The sequence below is a fragment of the Pteropus alecto genome, unplaced genomic scaffold, assembly GCF_000325575.1.
Source record: "Pteropus alecto unplaced genomic scaffold, ASM32557v1 scaffold45, whole genome shotgun sequence".
NCBI lineage: Eukaryota > Metazoa > Chordata > Mammalia > Chiroptera > Pteropodidae > Pteropus > Pteropus alecto.
In genome coordinates this window covers 23,299,449-23,320,350 of record NW_006442491.1, presented here as the reverse complement: position 1 = coordinate 23,320,350, position 20,902 = coordinate 23,299,449, and the positions used below count along the sequence as shown (strand labels likewise).

At 41.8% G+C, this 20,902-nt stretch overlaps 1 protein-coding gene across 1 annotated transcript in view; it reads right to left on the bottom strand.

The window, feature by feature from the left end:
* CTNNBL1 (catenin beta like 1) overlaps nucleotides 1-20,902 on the bottom strand; it is a 139,085-nt gene that overhangs the window by 36,083 nt on the left and 82,100 nt on the right. Inside the window, exon 11 of the mRNA XM_006921801.2 lies at nucleotides 19,481-19,662. Coding sequence (XP_006921863.1) covers nucleotides 19,481-19,662 — 182 coding nt within the window. The remainder of the gene's footprint in view (nucleotides 1-19,480; nucleotides 19,663-20,902) is intronic.

Sequence of the window (20,902 nt, the reverse complement as noted above, 5' to 3'; positions counted from 1 at the left end):
TACCATACAGGCCTGAAACCGCTCTGCTCAACGAACCTCCCTAATTTACATATGGTAAGATGGTAAGCTCCTCAAAGGCAGGGCCCCCATCTTATTCATCTCCGTACCCTCAGTATTCAGTCCTGTGCCAGTTAAACCAATACTAAATTTGACATCCTAACCAAACACCATGGTAAGAGTTAGCTGTAAGAGGTGTGTATCTGTGTGTGTGTGTGTGTGTGTGTGTGCGCGCGCGCGTGCATGCATGCACATGTGTATGAATAACTGACTCCCGAGTCTGGATGAGCCAAATTCTGAATAATGAGGAGGAATTTATCAGAGAGACGAAGTGGGAATAGCATTCCAGACCAAACACAAGAGGTTTAAAGGCTTGTAGATGTGAAGGAGCACTACATAGGAAAGGCTACAGGGGATGAGAGATCGGATGGAAGAAGAGGTAGGATGGAAATGGAAGTAAATAAGAACCTTGCACACTCAACCAAAGAGTCTGGTGGACTTTATCCTACAGGACCTATGGAAGAGATGATACAGAAAAGGCAGCAAGATCAGATTTGTGTTCCAGAAAAATTATCCTGGGAGACTGACAGGAATGTATACTGGAGAAGCAGAACCACATCCAGATTGTAACAAACACAATACATTGCATTTTGGTATATCTAACAGTGAATTCTCCCTAAACAAAAACTGAAATAGTTCATGATCTTTCAGAAAGATTTAGCCCAGTTTCCTTGCCCATTTCCCAGGGGATAAAGGGAAGTATAACATAAAGAACACCAGAGTAGAGTTAAACTTTAAGAAAAATATTTTATGTGAATAAATGGATCTCTTATCTCTCTCTGGGCCTCAATATCCCTGTCCATAAAAAAAAAAAGAGAAGTGGCCTGGATGATTTCTAAGGTCCTCTCTCAAGTCAATGATAAGATTCTAGTTATCAAAAAAAATATGTAAACAACTGCTAAATGACCCGGCATTTCCACGCCTAGGTATTTACTTAAGAGATAATGAAAACACATGACTACAAAGACTTGTACGAGAATGTTCATAGCAACTCTATTCATAATGGCCAAAAATTTAAAACAGTTTGTCAACAGGAAAAATACATCCACACCATGGAAAACTACTCAGCAATAAAAAGGAACAAACTACTGATGCATACAACAACATGGATGAATCTCAAAAATAGAATGCAGAGTGAAAGCTTTATCCCCAAAGAGAATAATATACTACAGGAATCCACTGATACGAGGTTCTAGATGGGGCTAACCTACCTATGGTGAAAAGCTCAGAACAGTGGATACCTTTGTGAGGCGGGGGAATGGCCTGACTAGCAAAGGGCGTGAGGATAACTTTCTGGGCTGGGGGTAGTGTTCTCACCTTGACAGAGCATGTATTTGTCCAAATTCATCAAACAGTATACTCGAGATCTGTGCATTTCACTCTATGAAATTTTATTTTTTAAAAATTGAACTCTTGATTAATGACATTCATGCTGAAACGTTTAAGGGTGAAGTGTACTGATGTCTACAACTTACTTCCTGCATTAAAAAATAAAATGGATGGGTAAGAGAGCAACAAAGTAGATATAGTAAAATGTTAACTGTACAGTCTAGATGGTGGGTCTATAAGCACTTGCAGTACAGTTCTTTTGACTTTTCTCTACGTTTGAAAATTTTCTTAAGATAATGTTGAGAGGAAGAAGGCTAGAAAAAAAAGTGAGAGATGTGAACTTGGACTATAAATGATGAGATTCTAAAGGCTATTTTTTTTCCAAAAGTAGTTTTTAATATGTCTGTTGTTTGAAATTCTCAATGTATTTTCCACTGAAATAGGCCCATTGAAACCCATTTAACCTGAAATATAGCCAAAATTAATTCAGTACTCTCAATTTTCAGTTGCAATGAGATTTCACAAACACTGTCTAAGCACCTACTGGATGCAAAGCAATATGATAGGTGTTGCTTCTAGTTGACTTATTTTCACAGTTCCCATGGGATTTCTTTCCCTCCTTTCAGAGTTCCAGGAGTACTGTGGATTTTAAAAAGTGTTTAAGTGCTATCTTAACTAGTTCACAGCCCTGTATTTGTGGGAAAATGTACCTTGCAGCAAGAAAGGAATATGTATGTTCAAGAAATGCTTCTTTGTGCTACACGACTATTCTCCGAGGGCTCAGAGGAAAAAAGAACAGAATGACTGATGTGGCATCTAACATCCCCTCTCAGGGCTTGAGCTGAAAGCGTCAAGTGTTCATATACCTGGCCCATATCTCAGATGCATTGAAGGAGAGACCCATGAAGCTTTAAGTAGCTGCCATGTGTGTACACATCATCTCCAGTGGAAAATGACTCTGATTTATAGTTTTTTATGGCTCCTACAATATGCTTTGTCAATATAACCAACCCCATCACTCCAGTGTGGACTGGGGAAAGATGCTGGTTCTGGGAAGCACCATGAAGAATGAACTGGGCACCAGTGACTTTGAGAACTTTAAGAAAGCCTAGCCAAACTCTGCCCAAGAGAGAGAGAGAGAGATTCTATACCAAGTGGCAGCATCTTGACTAGATGAGACTGCCAGTTGCCTATCCAATTTCTCCTTATTTCTTACGAATAGAATTCATATTTATTTGTGCCTAGCTTAAAAAAAAAAAAATGCAGCTTCCCTTATAGGCATGACCTACACCTAGGTATGACCATGTGACTAACTTCAGGTCAGAGATTTAAGATGAACTGATATTTGGAACTTCCAGGAGGGCATATGTCCCCTTCTGCTCTGCCCCCTCCCCATTTTGTTTTCCTGCTGTTTGGAATATAGACATAATAACGGAACTCTAGTAGCCATCTGAGACTATGAGGCAATCTTGAAAACTGAAGCAAGACACTTTTATAGGTCCTTGGGGTACATTAACAAGCAAACAAACATCCCTGGTCCCATGATAATGGTGGCAGAATAGAATGACAGAAGGAACCCGAGCTGCTGACGACACTCGAAGCCACCAGTCCGGTTCTGTGGACCTCTGGACTTGTTTTACGTGTGAGAGAAATAAATTTCTATGTGTTCTATTCTGCTTAAACGACTGCTGTTTCCAGTCTCTGTTACTAGCAATCAACTGGAATTCTTAACTCATATACTCAATTCAGTAAATTCTCTTCTAGAAGTCCAAAGAGCGACTGCGTGTCCTGAGAGTGTACAGTCTCACTCATTTTTGGACCTGCCACACATCCCAGTAGGGTAAGTCCTAGAAACAGGAGTAAATGTTAGCAAAAAGACACATTACCTTCTTTTTATTCACTGTCTCAAAGGTCTCCTTCAAACATTTCTCCATTATATTCTGGAGAACCTGGCTGGAAGAACTGATACAGCTTCTTTTTTTGTTATTAACCCTTATCCTATCATAATGAGAGAAACAAATGCCTGGAGCTTCAGCACCTGTTTAATCTCTGCCTTGCTACCACCAGTACACACATTACCAGCTCCCACACCTGGCAAAATTTTGAAGAACTGGTATGAGACAACCCAGACACAGGGTTTCTGACCACCAGACTGAGTCCTTCACTGAGTCCCTTTGATGAAGACGGCTGTCCATCAGGTGAGGCTGGTTAGCTTACTTTCCTATAGTATATCACTGTTGGGAGTATTTCACCTAAATTAAACCGACTATGTAGGCTACAAGCTCTTTCTCAGGGGTTGAAATACACATTATATACCATTCCTTGTGCTATCTACATCCAACAACAACAACAAAAAAACCATAAAAAGTCTTCAGATCCTAAAATGAGACAATCACCATGAATATTTGTACCATGATTTTATTTTTTTAAAGGGTTCTTTTCAATGATTAGCTGATTGTAGTCTCCAATAGTCCTAAAAGATTAGGGAAGCAAAACAGAACCCTGTCACAGCATGACACAGTACTCCCTGGATCGAGATACGCCCAAGGTTACCCACAGATTTTCCCACATTCTCCCCGTCGTCAGTGCTTTCATTGCTATTCCAATTTCCCACTTTCCAAGTATCGACCTGCCTTGGCGCGGGAGAGCCGATCATCACAGACCCAAAGCAAGAGAGGTAACTCCGCACTCCCCTGAAAGCCATCCCTGGATGCCCATTTTAGATTAAAAATTCAGTCTAGAGAAAAAAGAAAAGCCTGTTTCCAGGCTGTTCCAGGAATGATCTAAACCTGCCTCTTCCCTCCTTTCATCTCATTCACCAGCTCTGCCGCTTCACACAGCCACGGTCTCCTCCTCCCATTCTGCCCACATTCAGCAGCAAAGTCCGCCTTTAAACTGCTGCAGAATCACCAACTGTTGAGCTCCACGCACTCTTCCTCCAGACTCCAGGGCTCCGGCCAATTTCCAAAGAAACCAGAAAAACCTGCTTGCAGACTCAAGGAGGCCTTCTGCTCATTTTCTTGAAGTCTGACTTCTTCCCCCTTCTTCCATCGGCCAGCAGTGACATGGCGGAGTGAAAGGACAGAAGGCATTTCAGTGCTGCCCTAACATAGTTCTTTCATTTCTGGTTTGAGATTAATGAACTAAGCCACTCTGTAGTCTTGCACACACAGTAACTACTGGAGAAACATGCAGTCATCTCTGTGAAAATGCTCCGGGATCATGTTCTAACAGGATCAGCCTCGTAATCAGGAGGAGATAAAAGAACCTGGTTAATCCTAAAAAACACACTGCATTTGTGAAGAATGATTCCATGCTCTGTTTTACTAGCAAGATATAATCACCGATTGGCAAATATACGAAGTACTCTGCCATCATCCTTTTCTCCCAAGCTAATCTTTCCAATATATCCAGTGCAATCGTTGTACAATTGCACACATAAAGGTCTAAGTGCCTAAGAGATCTACGTGCCTTACTTGGTGAGTCTTTATTAAAAGAAAAAAAAAAAACATTTGTATTAGTGTTATATGCCAAACTACTGTGCTAGGTGCTTCATATACCCTTTCTCAACATTCATGATCACCGTTGGAGTAAATTATTCTCCCCATTTTACAGATGAGAAAAAAATAAGGCCAAGGGAGGATAAGTGTTTTACCCAAGTTCTGAGAGCTAGTAAGAGCCAGAGACTGATCTGACTCTCAAGGCCAGCTTTCTTTCCATGGCCCCAAATCTGCCTTTCTAGTGGTGAACTCGACTTACAAGAACTTGAATTTCCAGGGTATTGCTTAGCAAACCGGGTTGTGAGAAATAACCAGAGAGCCCATTATGAACAAAGCTATAAATGGAAATGCCAAAGTCCCTTTGCTTTATAAAAAAGATGGTTTCTGGCAAAAATTGACTTCAAAGTAATTTCTATAAAACAAATCTTACTTGTCTATCACTATGGACTCCAAAATGCATTTCCAAAAGAAAGAATTCCCTAGGCTGCTTCATCATAAATACTAGGTAAAGGGGACTGGTAGCAGCCTTGGCAGACGCCGGGCATGGCTGCAGATGGGCGGCAGTGTATCCTTGTTGGTAATTGTGTTCGAGAACTGCCCTCGGCCTGGCCAAATGACTTTCCCTCCTCAGTGAGACACCCTCACCAGAGACTCGGGAATTCCTCCTGCTCCCAGGAAGCCTCTGACAGCACCCTGGGAGCTCCTAGAAACTCTGTGTGGTAGAGTGGAACACACACTGGCACAGGGATCCGAAAATACAGATTTTATTCTCCAGAATGATACTAATAAACACAGTGACAATCAGAAAGGTACTCTCTGGGACTCAGTTGCCCCAACTGTCTACCGAGAACAGTCCTCTCAGTTCTTAACGGCTATAAAATTCGTCCCTTTCTCTGTCTGTGGTTCTCGATGAGTCGGGGAGGGGTGTAGAAAGATTCCTTTTCTTGTCCAGTCAGAACATTCTAACTCACTTTCAATCTTTCTAGTCTTTCTAATCTCCTCAAGGAAGACTTCCAAGGCTCTCCGAAGTGCATTGGAAGCCTTTTTCCTCCTTCATTGCTTCCCATTGCAACTTAAACCAACCTCCTTTACAATCTCTGATGTATTGTATTGTAACCATTTGTGTGTTGTCTCTGTACTTTCAGGCGGGGGCTGAGGTGGTTCGTGTGTCTCCCAAGGTCTAACACCTTGCCTGGCATCATTAGGTGTTCCACAAATATTGGCTAAAGAACTGAAGAGTAAATGAACTCGAGGAAGAGGTCAGATGAGGTTTTCTTTAGGCCACCTTACAGACAAAGGTTTTCACAGAGACTACCTAAATGATGGCTAGTTCTGGGTGAACTTAAGATGATTGTTCCTATATCAGCAGGCTGTGTTCAGATGTGGGCATCTCTCATTTTAAAGCTTAATCCTGAACTCATTATTTGTGAAATGCCTTCTGCAGCCTGGGACTTTTAAGAGAGATAAGACATGCTGGGAATACATATTTCCAGATCCACTTCTTAAATAAAGGGCATCCCCCAGGTGTGTCAGAAAGGAAGAAGAAGAAGGCTCACAGTTGTTAAGTACCTACTACATGCCACATCGATATCCTGTTATGTAGATCCCTGTTACTCCGAGTGTGGTCAGAGGACCAGCAGCAGCAGTGTCACCTGGGAGCTGGTTAGAAATACAAAATTTCAAGCCTCACCTCAGACTCACCAAAGCAGAATCTGCGATTTAAAAGATCCTCAGGTGATTTGTCTGCAATATAAACACCGAGCACTGTTATAGATGAGAAGACTGGGACCAGTGAAGCTAACTAAACCGGCCCAGGGTTACCTAGCTGGTGTAAACTGGGATTTGAACTCAATTCTGCATGTTCTGAAAGGCTGTGCTTTTCCCACTACCACTATTAAGAACCATGCCAAGCTTATAGCTTAGAAAAACATATCTAACAGCATAAAATTTACAGCTGACCCTTGAACAATGCAGGGGTTAGGGCCACCCACCCCCTGCACAGTCAAAAATCCATGTATACTTATTGATTCCTCCAAACTTAACTACTAATAGCCTACTGTTGACCAGAAGCCTTACTGATAACATAAACAGTCAATTAACACACATTTTGCAGATTAATACATTACATATTGTATTCTTACAATAAAGCAAGCTAAATAAAATGTTATTCAGAAGATCGTAAAGAGGAGAAAAATACATTTACAGTATTTACTGAAATAACTCCATGTATAAGTGGATCCGTGCAGTCCAAACCCATGTTATTCACGGGTCAACTATATAAAAAAAAAACTGTTCTAACAAGGTTCAGTATTTAAAAATTTAGATTGGAGTTATAAAAAAAAAAAAATTCACATCTCACATTACCAAACAACAAAAAACTTGGTAATGGAGTTTTTCTGCCCTGCTATGTCATTATGAAATTTCCTATTTTATTTCTAGAAACAACTAACATTACTGGATTGTCATTTTGGTGATTCAAAAGTCATGTAACTTTTTGGTTTTCAGATGCCTCCTTAAAAGACTGAAGCACCGTATCAAGAAAATGGGCTTTAAGTGCTGGCAGACGTTAATTTAAACGGTGAGCATGATTTGAGAAAGTACTTAACTTCTTTGGGGCTGTTTCCTCAGTAATAAAACAGGCAATGATACTCCACATAGAGCTGATGTTAGGGATAATGACATCATGTCTATACTGGAACACAGCAAATACTTAATAAATGTGAGACACTATCGCCACCGTCATCATCAACAATAACCTTGACTGGCTGACAAACACTGCTGTTCCACAAGTTTGCCAGCTAGCAGGCATATTTAATGGAGACATGATCTAGTAGTAATCAATACATTTAAGAAAGCTGTAGGCATATTTTTTAGTGATAATCAAAATGATAGGTTTAATTTATTATAAAATAAATTAACCCTGAAGCAAATAGGGAACATATATATTAACATTTTCTTTCTACTTTGGAGCCAGGGACAAGGAAAAGTGTTACCAAAAAAAAAAAAAAAAAGGTAAGGAATGTGTAAGAGACAGGGGAAAAACACTAAATGTAATACATACCACCACCATATTATACATGTGCATAATTTTACAGTATACAAAGCACTTTCCCCATACATTATCTTATTCAATTCTCACACTGTGAAATATTGTCTCCATCTCAAAGGCGGAGAAAGAGGTTTGGAAAGAGCAAATGACTTGTTCAGTCACAGAGCCTGAGCTTAAGTTATGACAGTAACACAAATCCAAATCTTCTAACACCAGCCGGGTCTCCTTTCTACTAGGCCACTTAAGGAATTTAAAGCTATGACTCTCACAAAGGTGCTTGGACACAGAAAACCACCCCCATGACAGCTCACAGCAAGGTCCTGCAACCCCATCCCCAGTGGTGACTGCCCCATCCCAAAGCACATACTCTTAAATAGTCCCGCATCTAAAAGAGAAATGAGCTGCTTCTCTTGAATCTGATACCTGAAAATAATTTCTGCTTGGGAATCCGTTGTTTGGCTACCAGAAAAGAACATTCAACGTCTTTCTAACCTCCTTCTTATGCCAATTACAGCTCATCGGCACCTGGACACCCACAAGCAAAATCGATCTGAGTAAAAAAAGCAAGCCAAAACATGTTCTTACCATAAAAAAACCAAGCAAATACGACAAGTATGACTGCAACATGATTAAATACGCAGAACGTTTCCTCAGCAACCTGCAGGCTGCTGCATATAAAAATCACATCCACTATCACAAGAGTCCAGGAAAGTGGACACTAACAAACATCTCACGCATGTAATTGTATTCTTTCTGAGCGGTGAAATGTATACAAGTTTATTTTCAGTTTATCCCCTTCCACATTACATCTACTGTTGAGATGCCAACATTCAAATACTCAGACATTTTTTAAAAAACCACTGAAAGGCATCTTCACTTCCCCTTATACTATAACCAAATGAACTTAGGCACGCCAGCCTTCAGTCCGTACCTCACTTCCTTACCATCCTGAAGTCCCAGCATATTCGCAATACTTGGAGGAGCCAACAGCACTATCCAAGCACAGAACATCTTTCCAAATGCCGTCACCTTCACGACCTAATCATTTAATTTGAACTCTATCCTGCCTTATAGAAGCAGTGTAGCTTCCTAAATGTATTAAAAAGACTCACCCCTAACAAATATATCCAAGACAGAGTGAGTAAAAACAGCAGGCTACAAAAGAGCATATTCCATTTACACAAAATTATATGCACACATACACAACTCCCACCCCTAATACAGATGTTTGAATGGATAGTGCCCCTATGTTTTCAGTAATTAACCCTGGGAGGTGAGATTGGGTGTGATTTTTCCTTTCCCACCATCATTTTAAACGTACTTAAATTTTCTACATTATTTTATTCATATTCAAAAAAAGCAATAAAGCTATTTTTAACAAGCCTCCCCGAAAGACCCACCATGTCAAGATCTTCCCTTCGCACAGAGAGAAAGTAATAAGGATGCTTACCAAGGCTTGTGTTATGAGCATTGTGGCCAGTGGTTCTCAACACCAGCTAAGCAACGGGATCTGGAGCCTTCTAAAAATACAGATGCTCCGAGTCCATGTCCTCGGAATTTCTGGAGGTGGGGTCCAGGCGTGTGTATTTTTGTCAAAGCTCTTCAAGTGATAATGATCAGTCAAGGTCGAAAATTATAGATTTTTGTCTCATTCTCAAGAGGGGACCAACGGGGGGAGAAAACAGGCTGTAGAGCTGAGTGAAGAGTTTAACTGAAGGCAGGCGACCGCGAGGTAACCCGATGAGAGCGTTTAGGACAGAAAGTGAAGGCTGAGGCAGTGCTGAGCTTCAGGTATGAGAGGCCGAGAGGAGAGAAATGGCTATCAGTGGGCAAATACACCCTAGAGGTGGAAGCCAAGGAGAAGTGAACAAAGTGTGGCGGGGTGAAATGTTCAGATGCGGAGCTGGAGGTTAGTTATGCAGTACCGGAGCTAGAGCCGCTTACGGTAACTTAAAGAAACTGAACAGAAAAAGATACCAAGCAGCTGAAAGTAGGCCCACTACAGGGGAGCAACAACCCTGATTTATGAGGAGGAGGAAGAGGGGAGAAGAAAGAGGGAGAGGAAAGAGAGAAACTGTGGCAAACTCCTGGGCTTAAATCCTAGTAAGATCGTGTACTAGCTATGTGATCTTCAGAAAATGACAACTTCTCTACGCCCGTGTTCTCACATGTAAAATGTGGGCGATGACACATGGCTCATGGGGTTATTGCAAGGATTAGATGAAATGAGATAAGGAATGTAAAAGCCTATCAGAGTGCTCAGGGAAAAAAAAAAAAAAAAGCCCCCAAGTGGGAACATTAGGAAGCATATCCCAGTAAAGATTATATGTTGAATTTTAACATACAATGGCCCACAGTTAATTACTGCCGAACCTCTAAGTTTTTTTTCTCTCATTTTGGCATCACCTAAAAATGGTGGAGAAATAACCTAAAAAGATTTGGCTATTTCTCTACTGTTGCTCCTACATTCCTGACTCTGATGGGAGCTAGGTTTTGATTCCATAAAGAAGACACACTGCATACTAAACTAGTTCTATAAAATTTAATCAAGATTATAAATGAAAACTAACAGTCATATTGACAAAATAATAAATGTACCGGCAGAAAATTCTATATCCAAAATAAGAATTCAGCTAATGCCGTCACTAAAGAACCAAGTTTCTACCTGGCAAAATGAAAAACACAGAAGAAAAAAAAGAAGTGATAAATGTTTCACTTTCATACTCTCCACCCAGGCCCTCAATATCAAAATTCAATTTGTTCTAAATTAGCCAAAAAAGCCAAAATAACTAAAATTAGTACTATACCTATGACCTGTAAAAATTTGGGGGAGTCCTTTTTTGAGTAACATAATAAGTGTAAAAACAGCAATAACTACTAGCATTAATGAATGCTTACTATGTTCCAGGTACTGTCCTGAGCGTCGTCCATATGTTAACTCAGTCAGTTCTCACAACGGCTCTGCAGGGTCTCAAAGGAAGCTTAATAAAATACAGATCCACCAACATTATGCAGACTGGTAGAACCGGAAACTCTGACACAACTACATTTTAAACAAGATCCCAGATGACTCTGATGGGAGCTAAGTTTAAGGCTCACTGCAGTCTGTCCCTCCCGACTTTTATTTTCCACATGCTATTTTCTTCACTTGACATTCCTGCACCTGGCTAACTTATGTGTAAGGTTTGGCTTAGAGCCACGCGTCTAAGGCGGAGCTGTTTCTAATCTCCACCTGCTCTCTCACCGCCCAGGCTAGGTTAGGAACCCCTCCTCCGTGCTCCCACAGTATTTCACACTTTCTTTTACCTTTTTACCTTGTAATATAAATGCAGGTTTCTATGTCTGTCTCCCTAGTTAGGCTGTGAGCTCGTTCGCCTTTCATTTTTACCTTGTCATATAAATACAAGTTTCTATTTCTCCTTTGCTGGGCTGTGAGCTTGTTCACCTTCCATCTACATCTTCAAGCCTGGCAGAAAGGAGGGGTTAGTGATTTGCTTAATAAAAAAATAAATGAAGACTCATTGACCTACGTACCTTTCGGGCTCTTATCCATAGACATAAACTCTCTGCAAGAGCATCAAACTGAAAATAGAAGGGTCTGGTACCTCATTCAAGAAGTAATGAATTTTAACAGGGCTAGCATAACCTGGATTATAACTACAGGTCCAGGTTAATAGGCCATCATGATAACTAGTGGCTGCCCTATCTCTCTTGTTATAACCCAGCCTACTGCACATGAAGTCCTAGTCCACAAGCGGGCTTCACACCCACAAAAGACAAGGTATTTGATCTTACATGTAAACATAAAAACTGGAAGAGGTCGAGATGACTATTTTTGAAAAGAGGCAGATATGCAGTAATTTTATTACTATTTACTGAATGTCCACACACTAGAGACTACGTAGGATGCTCATGATCATTTTTCTTCACACGACTCTTTAAGAAAGATTTTATCGGGCTTGTTGACTGAAGAGAAATTCAAGGTCCCGAGAGGATAACACGCTCAAGGCCGTCAGCTAGTGTGGGGTAAAGCTGGGATTCGAAGCCAGGTCTGTCTGTCTGTGAAGACAATCCTCCTTCCACGACTCTGTGCTGCCTCTGGATACCAACCAGAAGATCAGTGGAGCCAACCTGGTGTTGGAAGAAGCTTTAGAAGCAGACCAAGGCTTAAATTCTGCTTCCATCACTCATTTGCTAAAAGGCATTTGGTAATTAACAAACTCTGAGATTTATCTGTTAAAAAAAAAAAAAAAGATGAAAATGCCTAATTCATAAAGTAGGTACACTTGTAAAGCCCTGAGTATTTCAGTAGATGCCCAGTAAATATGAGCTGGCCATTAGCCTGTTTTGCCCTCCTCCTCACAAAAGAGAGTAACAGGTTTCAGTGTCTTCCTCGTGGACAAACAACTGTGTCGTTCTACTTGAAAAAGAAAGGCCTGAGGGTAAATTCTTAATACAACTGGAACCAGTTAGGAAGCTAGATGTGCAACACTCAAAATCAATCCCTCAAGCCTGATGAGAGGAACTCCCAAATCCAAACACACTGTTATGTCAGCATCCCTACATTTTGTCATCCAAGGTCAGGAATAAGACAAGCAGCTGGAGGGAGAGAAAAGGAACTGATCCAGAAACTCTTCAATTATAAGTTTTCAAATAGCAACAAAAAGCAACAGCAAGACATTTCCATCCCTGGTTAACATAAAGTGCGTTAGTACATAACTGAATGCTGTTCTTAAAATTAAATACTGTGCTCTCTGTACTTGCTCATTGTTCTGACCACTCTAACCAACCCTTTGTGATTTTTAACCTTGGGGAATACAAAAAGGGGTGGAGAAAATCTTTAAATCATCTGTTTACTGGTGATATGGAGAAGTGGGGACCTGAGCCTCTGTGGTCTGTCCTCTCTGGGGAAGCTTTTTGTCTTACATTCCACAAAGGACTGGCATGTTTACAGTCCACCTCTATGACTGGCAGTTTCAGGGAAGGAAATCATTTCTTCAGGTGAGCACTTCTAAAATCACCAACAGAATAGAAAGAAGAGGAACACAAATAAGAAACCCATCCTCATCACAGCCACTAATATCAATGAAGCAGGCACCATGCTAATAAGCACTTTATTGTATCTTTTCATTTAATCCCCATATAGCACACCCTTATGAAAGAGATTCCATTATTATCTCAATTTTACAACTGAGGAAATACAGGCTAAGAGAGGTTAAACAACTTTCGCAAAGTCACACAGCTAATAAATGACAGGACCAAGACACCAACCCAAGTCTTGTCTTCATCCAAAACCCATGTTCTTAATCACCCATACCACAGTGATTGTTATACATGCCTTAGCACCTACTGTCTGTCCCCTCTGCCACTCTCCTTACTTGTATAAAAATGAAATACTATTTATCTTTTAAGGAATACTCAAATGTCATCTCTTACACCTTCCTAGAATACCTAGAAGTCTGCATTTTCACTACCTCTAGTATAACATTTAGTATAGTATGATGTCTGGACTCAGCATTAAAATAATGATTCATAATAAACGAACATTTATCTAATCCCCATATTATGTTAGACTTGCATAAATCATCTCACAATAATAATTCTCACAATAATCCAAGAAGGTAGGTATTAATCCTATTCTAATAGATAAATAAACAAATATGTATTGAACATTACTATGGGACAGACGCTGTGCCTTCTGGGAGAATCGTAAACTGATTACCATGGTTAAGAAGAGTCCTTTGAATTCTATGATGCTCTTAGCTATAGGCACGTGTCTCCATCTTGACTGTAGATGGTATAAAGGAATTAAATCAATGCATTTATTCATTCAACCAATACTTACTGAGCATCTACCACGCACCAGCACTGTGACAGGCACCAGAAATGCTTAACGACAATTTCACCAAGTCATTTTGCTCCTAATAACTTGTGTAATTTGAAAAGATAAATAAGAGTCCCCACCACCTTGATGAACTGCCCTGGATCAAAGCACCAAGATTAGAGCTAAGGCCTTCTGAGCAAGAATTTTTGATCCAAAGAAGAGTAAGCCAGTTTGCTTGGGCCCAGAAGAGCAAATACCAACGGCATAACCTTGTGAAACAAGTGTGAGATCTGTGATCAGAAGCTGAGAGTCTAAGTCTCAGTTTAGCTGCTCACCCACTGTATGACTTGAAGCCATGATCTCCTTGAGTGTTACAATCTCCCCATCTCCAGAATGAGAAATATCAGCCTTGTGCGGTTGCTGTAAGGCTCAAGTGCGATCAGTCGTGAGAAGACACTCTTCTACATGCTGAATATAGGTAATAACAAATGAACTGCGAGGCTGAAATTCCAGCGCCCTTTGTTTTAAGCTGTATCATCATCTCCCTTTTATCAGAAGGGTCTTCTTCAAGCATTCCTGTTCTCTTATTCCCTTTAATAATTAAGTACTCTTGTCTGGTATATCATTGTACTTGCTAATTTTTTTTGCGGGGCGGGCGGGGGGTGGGTAACTATCTGTAAAATGTTTTTTCCCCTTTCCTTAAACTGTAAATTCATTGAGGGCTGGGAGTGCCTCTCTAATCTGGGTGGTGGCATGCGGGACAGATTTTGAGGGGACAGGAAAATTGGAAGACTAGAGCAGAGAGACTTATTAAGGCTACTGTGATAGCTCAGGAGAGGCAATGAGGGCGGTCAGTGGCAACGAACAGGACTGATCCAAGAGCTTTTTTATAAGGTGAAATTATTAGGACTTAAGACTGATTACATGTGAGGAATATCAGAATTAAGCACGGTGTGCTGATTTTTGCCCTGGGTGTGGAGTGGAGAGTGACGACATTTGCCAGGGTAGGGAGACAGAGAAACTTGGGCAATGAAGGAATGAGTATGGTTTTGAAAGAGTCGAGTCTGAGTATCTGGTGGGCTTGTTTGCTGGTTAATTAGCCATGCTGACTAGAGCTCGAGAGAGAGACAAGGCTGAAGATTTGGGAATCGATGGCAAAGAGACAGAGGTTAAGGCTGCAGGTAGTAGATGAGATCACCTAAGAAGAGTATGTGGAGGAAAAAAGAATGGGGGCAGAGCACTCCCAGCCCTCAATGAATTTACAGTTTAAGGAAAGGGGAAAAAAACATTTTACAGATAGTTGCCCCCCACCACCCCGCAAAAGGATGGGACACTGGGAAAGAGAGGCTTCCCCCAGGACAGGCATTCTATTTTGTTCCCTTTCTCTTGGGACCTGTCACCTACTAGGACTTTTGTTAAATTCTGAACATAGCAGGAGCCCCCAATAAAAGCAGACCCCACACAATGCCGTATCATTACCACAGTCCACCATGGAGACTTTAAAAATGTTTCCTTCTTGCCTGTGTTGGCTAAACTCCCCTCTTTTCTGCCTGCAGAAAAGATTTTGCCATTTCCCTCTTCCAGTGTTGTAGGTGGTAGGAGCTCTGGTAGGCACTTCTGCACCATTAGGGGTCCAAGAAGCAGGAGGCAACCAGCTACACGCTTCCTGACACGGGAGCCCACCAGAATCACACTTCTTTGCAGATGGCAGAAAGGTATTCTTTAAAGCACTGACCTGTTATCAACTGCTGTCACTGCTGATAAGGTAAAATGTGTGCATATGCCCAGCATGCACACCACACACCTACACACTGCTTGGTAGCTCATCCCCTTAAAGCGCATAATAGCCTCCAGGGGAACCATGTTAAAACAGTGCAATTAACTAGAACTGCTACAAACTCAATAACTCACCTACCTAATGAAGCAATACAAGAAAAATTGGACCTATTTTAATAAGAATGTAAAAAAAGAGACACGAAGTAAAGGTCAAATGCCATTTCTGGATCCCAGCCCTTTTTTTCTCCCCTCCTATTCAGAAGCAGTTAATACCAAGGAGACAATATATACAGTGCTATTCTTTAAAAAACCAAGGAGGCAGCCAATCATTGCACACTAGGGCAAATTACTTCTTTCCAACCCATCCCCCAAGCTGAGTGCCTCCCCTGATCTATTTCTGAAGGTTTTATTATGCAAACCTGAACGGATTTCAATTACAATAATTCTTTTCCTTCTCCACCCCAACTCACAAAAGAGGAACTAAATTACCAGCAATTCTAGGTTATAAGGGCAGTTTTTGCTTCTTCTCTCCTCTCTAGATGCACCTTAATTGAAAAGTTCTCCTCTCGAAACCCCTTTTGTTGGCTTTGGGAACACAGCTGCTTTTATGCCACCCCGCTATTTAGCATAAATAAAACCCATACTCTTCTAGTTCTCCCCCTGAGCAGTCTTTGCCTGGCCCTCCCAGTAACCTCGTAGAAGGATGGGTACATGTGACTAAGGCCATGGTGAGCAGAACTGGAGACAGGTCTGGTAGAAATAACTTATACTTCTTAATGTGTCTACTCTATTCTGGGATATATGCTAAGCATACATGTCATCTCACCTGACCCTCACAACCACCCTATGTGGTAGATCTAGCCTCACTATTTTACAAATGGGACAACTGAGGGAGGATCAGAGGATTTAGGAATTTGCCCAAGATCACATGGTTGATAAGCAGTGGATCCATCAGTACCACGCTAGGCTATGCTGCTACCACAAGAGTCTGGGGAAGGTCCTGAGATGTGATAAGGGCTGAGACTGGACCAGGATAAACTTAAAGGAGGCTAACTCTGACATGTGACAAGCCCCTGAGGTTTGACAAGAAAAAAATGGAAAAGTACAGGCAGCCCCCCGGAGCTTTTGGACTGGCAAGCTGATTCTCAGCCTATAATGCCTAGTTAGGAGTTACTGGATTACTGAAAGAAGCTTGTCCTTGGGTGGCCTCACTGAAAGGAAGTTCCATCTACAACATGGCTCTTAAGGATGCATCTCTAAAGGGGAGGCTTCTGCTTCCAAATCATGTGGTTGAAAGTCACCCCAGGTGTATGACTGACAACCATCAATCTGAACTGAAGTCAACTGTATTGATGTTAACCTTGTAGGGTTCTGAGGAGAGCCCCAGAACCATGTTTGTCCTCAATTAGCAGTTTTTTGGGGAACTTCATTCATGCAGTCAATAAACATTTACCGTGCATCTACCACATGCCAAGCACCAAGCTGGGCCCTGGGACTCAGAGGTGACAAGGCTGTTGGTTGCGTAATATTAAAGGCTATAAAAGCAAAATCCCCGGACCAAAAGTCCATTTAATAGAAGGCTCTATTCCAGTCCAGGGGCTCATGATATGCCTCCCTGAGAAAGTGACATCGAAACTAAGGACCTGAAGGATAGATAACTAAAAGGTAGCCAGGCAGACGAAGAAAACCATTACAGATGGAAGCCTGGGGGCAGGAATGACCTGGGCACGTGTGTAAATACTCCTCCTGGTCTGAGGCTCCTGTGCTCTAGCTTGGCACACAAAGTTGGTCCACTCGCGTCACGCAGGCCAGCACACACACAGTAACTCAGAGGACAGGTCAAAGAAATCTTGCACGATGTACCCTACCCTGCTCTGCCTTCTTTCTCACCCTACCTTCATGGCGCGAGGGCCAGTCTGCCATGAGCGGCAGCAGCTAGCAGGGGTGAGAAGAGGCCCAGAGCAGAATTTTCTCCCTGGAGTTCACTTCTTTTCTCTGGGTGCTAGTGCACTCAGGATGCAGAGCTCTTCCTCACCAGCCATTAGAGTCCAAACATGCCTTCCAGGAGCTGTCTTACCAAGCCATTGCCCTCACTAATATAATGTTATCAAAACCCTAATGTGGGTACTCTAGAGCAAATGTACTGTTACCGGCACGCCACCGGGCACATTTTTCAGAAGGAAAACAGCTGCTCACTGAATCTGTCACTTCTCCTCCTCTCAGTACTATACACACAGAGCAAGAGCCAGCTAAGGGGGCCGCTTTCCTCCACTTTCTTCAAGCATGCTCAGGACGTGGCATCCAGTCTCTCTCTCTCAAACCCAGCAGGTCGGCCACAGCATAGTCCTTGAGGAATTTCCTGGATTACAGGACAAAGCTTTGACAATAGGGCCTGTGCCTCAGGATCTTAAGGTATAGCTATCAAAGCTTCTAGTTCACTAGCTTCCTCATTATATAGATCAGGGAGGAAAATGCAGTCCAGAGAAGTTAAAGGAAAGGTCTAAAGTCACAGTTAGCTGCAGAACCATAGCTCGGTTCCTTTCTCTGTTGATTGCCTCATCTTAAAAAAAAAACCAAAGGTATCACTATCTACTTCACAGGTTGTGAGGCCTAAATAAGACAGCCCATAACACAGCAGTACTAGGACTGGGGCAGGTTTTTAAGGAACGGTGACTGTCTCCAAATTTTTCTCTCTTAGATCTCTAAGACCATCTATTCCCACTCCCATGGCCTCATTTTGCTGAATTTCTACTGAGGGAAAAAAAGAGATCAGCAGCAGGGTGAACATGTTTACAGATGGTGATTGGTCAATATCTAATTTGAGGCGACTTGAATCCTCTTATTTGTTCTCAGATCTCTAGGTCACAGTCCTCTGCCCTGCCAGTTCCTCCCTTCCCAGACTTTCTGCTGTCTCTGAAGAGTTAATCTGATCAGAGAAGATATCACTGCAGATGACCACAGAAGACAAGCCATGAAGCTCTCTCTTCAGCCACTCCAGTTGGAAGATGCTAAGCCAAGTCAGTTGGAGAAGTGAAACTTTTATCTAGGAAGGTGAGGAATGCAGACGATCCTGCAGATACCTACGCCAATTCTATCAACCACTAACAAAAAACGTCACCCAAACCATGGGACAAACGTTCACTTTTGACCAGACGACCAAATTAATCAGCCAATCAACTCAGTTTCTCGTCCTCTCTCATAGATACCAGCTCCTCACCCACCTCTTTGCCCTCTCCCCACACTCTGAAATAACCATCCAACCATGTAAATTCCCTGGTGCAAGTGTCTGTTAGCCTCCAGCGGAACTGTCAATGCTCGTAAATCCCTGGCCTTCCAGATTGCACTGCGGCTATTTATTGGGGGGAGGGATGCAGCAGGCCACTAGACAATAGCAGGAAGAGATTGGCTTGGCAGTAACTACTCTGGTTACGGCATCGCAATTCATGGCAGCATTTTGCTGGGAGTATGCACCATCAGGGAGGAGAAACATAAAAAGGGGAATCTGGGCTGTAAATAGTTTATTTTGGCAATTCCTGATGTTCGCTGAATCATACTTTAATGCGGAAATACATGAAAGCACCACTCTGGAAGTGACATGTGTTGCCACCTCATTACTCTTTTCAAAAGGGTCTTCCATCAGAGAGACACCTTGCTGCAAATTACAGTGAAGAAAACAAAACCCTCACACACAGACTTATTAACAGGCCAGAAGGATATAGAACCACTAGGATTCAAGCAAGCGGAGAACCAGTGCAACGAAGGCCATCAGTGATCTGAGATCTCTGGGTTGCTTTTCCACGCACAGAAAAATAAAAGGATAGAAAAGAGAAAGGTAGTGTAAGAGTCTACCCTTCGACTGCACATCAGAGTTTTTCAAAGGAGCTCTCATGTCCCCCATTTCTCCGAAGGTAGCTAAATTAGGCTGACTTTCCCAGTGACTCCTACCTTCATGTTCCTTCTCAGTGGTTCCCACTTTCTTGATCTTCCTGGGAGACTTCATAAAGAGGGGAAAGATGGTCCGTAAACCAAGAATGTCGACAAACTTATGACAGTTGTCTGTGCCCTCGGGTCCAATCATGGCGTGGTCCAGCACCTTCAGGGCACTGCTCCGGGAGATCTTCTTCTCTCTGCGAACGAAAGAGGTTTCCACATGAGGCATTTCATGGGGATGTTCTAGTCTTTAATAATAACAATTTTAAAACTGTATTTATTATAGTACTCTTTAACATGGAATAAAGATAAAGAAAAAAATTTAAATGTCCACCAATGAGATAATTATTACAAATGGTCTATCTACAGGGACTCTTAAACACCTGCTAACAATTAGGAGAGCTAATAATAAAATGAACACCTTATGGTCAGAAAGATAAGCACAAAAGGTAATACATTCAATTCTGTATGAAGCGTTACCTCAATATCAAAGGTTGAAGAATTAGAAAAGATAAACTATTTTCAAGAAAAAAAAAGGTGATTTGTTTTTTCACCCTTGAATCCAAAGGTCATTCTGGTTTACATGAGAGTGTTCCATTTTTAGCACTGAAAGTAGCACATCCTGGGTAAACTGAGATAGCTGGTTATCTTACTTAGTGCCATCCTCAAATATAAAGAATGCATTGGAATATTCCTACCCTTATTCCCTCTGCTGCAGGATAAATCAAAATAGTCCAAAGATATTCACACATGACATTCAAACCATCTACTGAGTTTGAAAGGAAATGTGCCTTCGTGCAGCATGCACTGTACTAGCTGCTCAGAATTATAAGCTCCCTATCTTTAAGCAATTGAAGGACAGGTAAATACAAATAATTTCAAAAGTCTAAGGCAGTGGAAATTAAGTCCAAGGAGGTGGAGATAATTAACTTTATTCGAGAGACGTCAGTGATGGTGTCAAATGGAAGGTGACGTCAGACTGAGTCTGAAGAATGAGCATCTGCCAGGCAGAGAAGGGAGAGCGATGACACTGGCAAACAGCATGTGCAAAGGCACAGAAGGCTTGTAAGAGCACGCCACTCGGGAAACTAGAAATCATTTCGAATGGCCAGTGGTGGAAGACAACTGAGAAGAGGCAGGCAGGCACAGGTCATGGCAAGCCCTAGGTGTGCTGTCAGGGAATCTGGGTTCCATGTCACAGATGTGGAGAAGCCACAAAATGTTAAGAAAAGGAGAGGAGGGTACCGGATAGGTACATTTTAGAAAGCTTAATCTGGCAGAAGTGTGATAAAGGGACACAGAGTTTCGGGGCAGGGAGGGCAGTGACAACAGTGTAAGTGAAAAATGACAAAATGTTCTGACTATGGTATGAAAAAGGCGTATTCTTGAGACATGAAATCTTAAATATCAGGAGCAGGGTAAACAAGTTTCAATTCA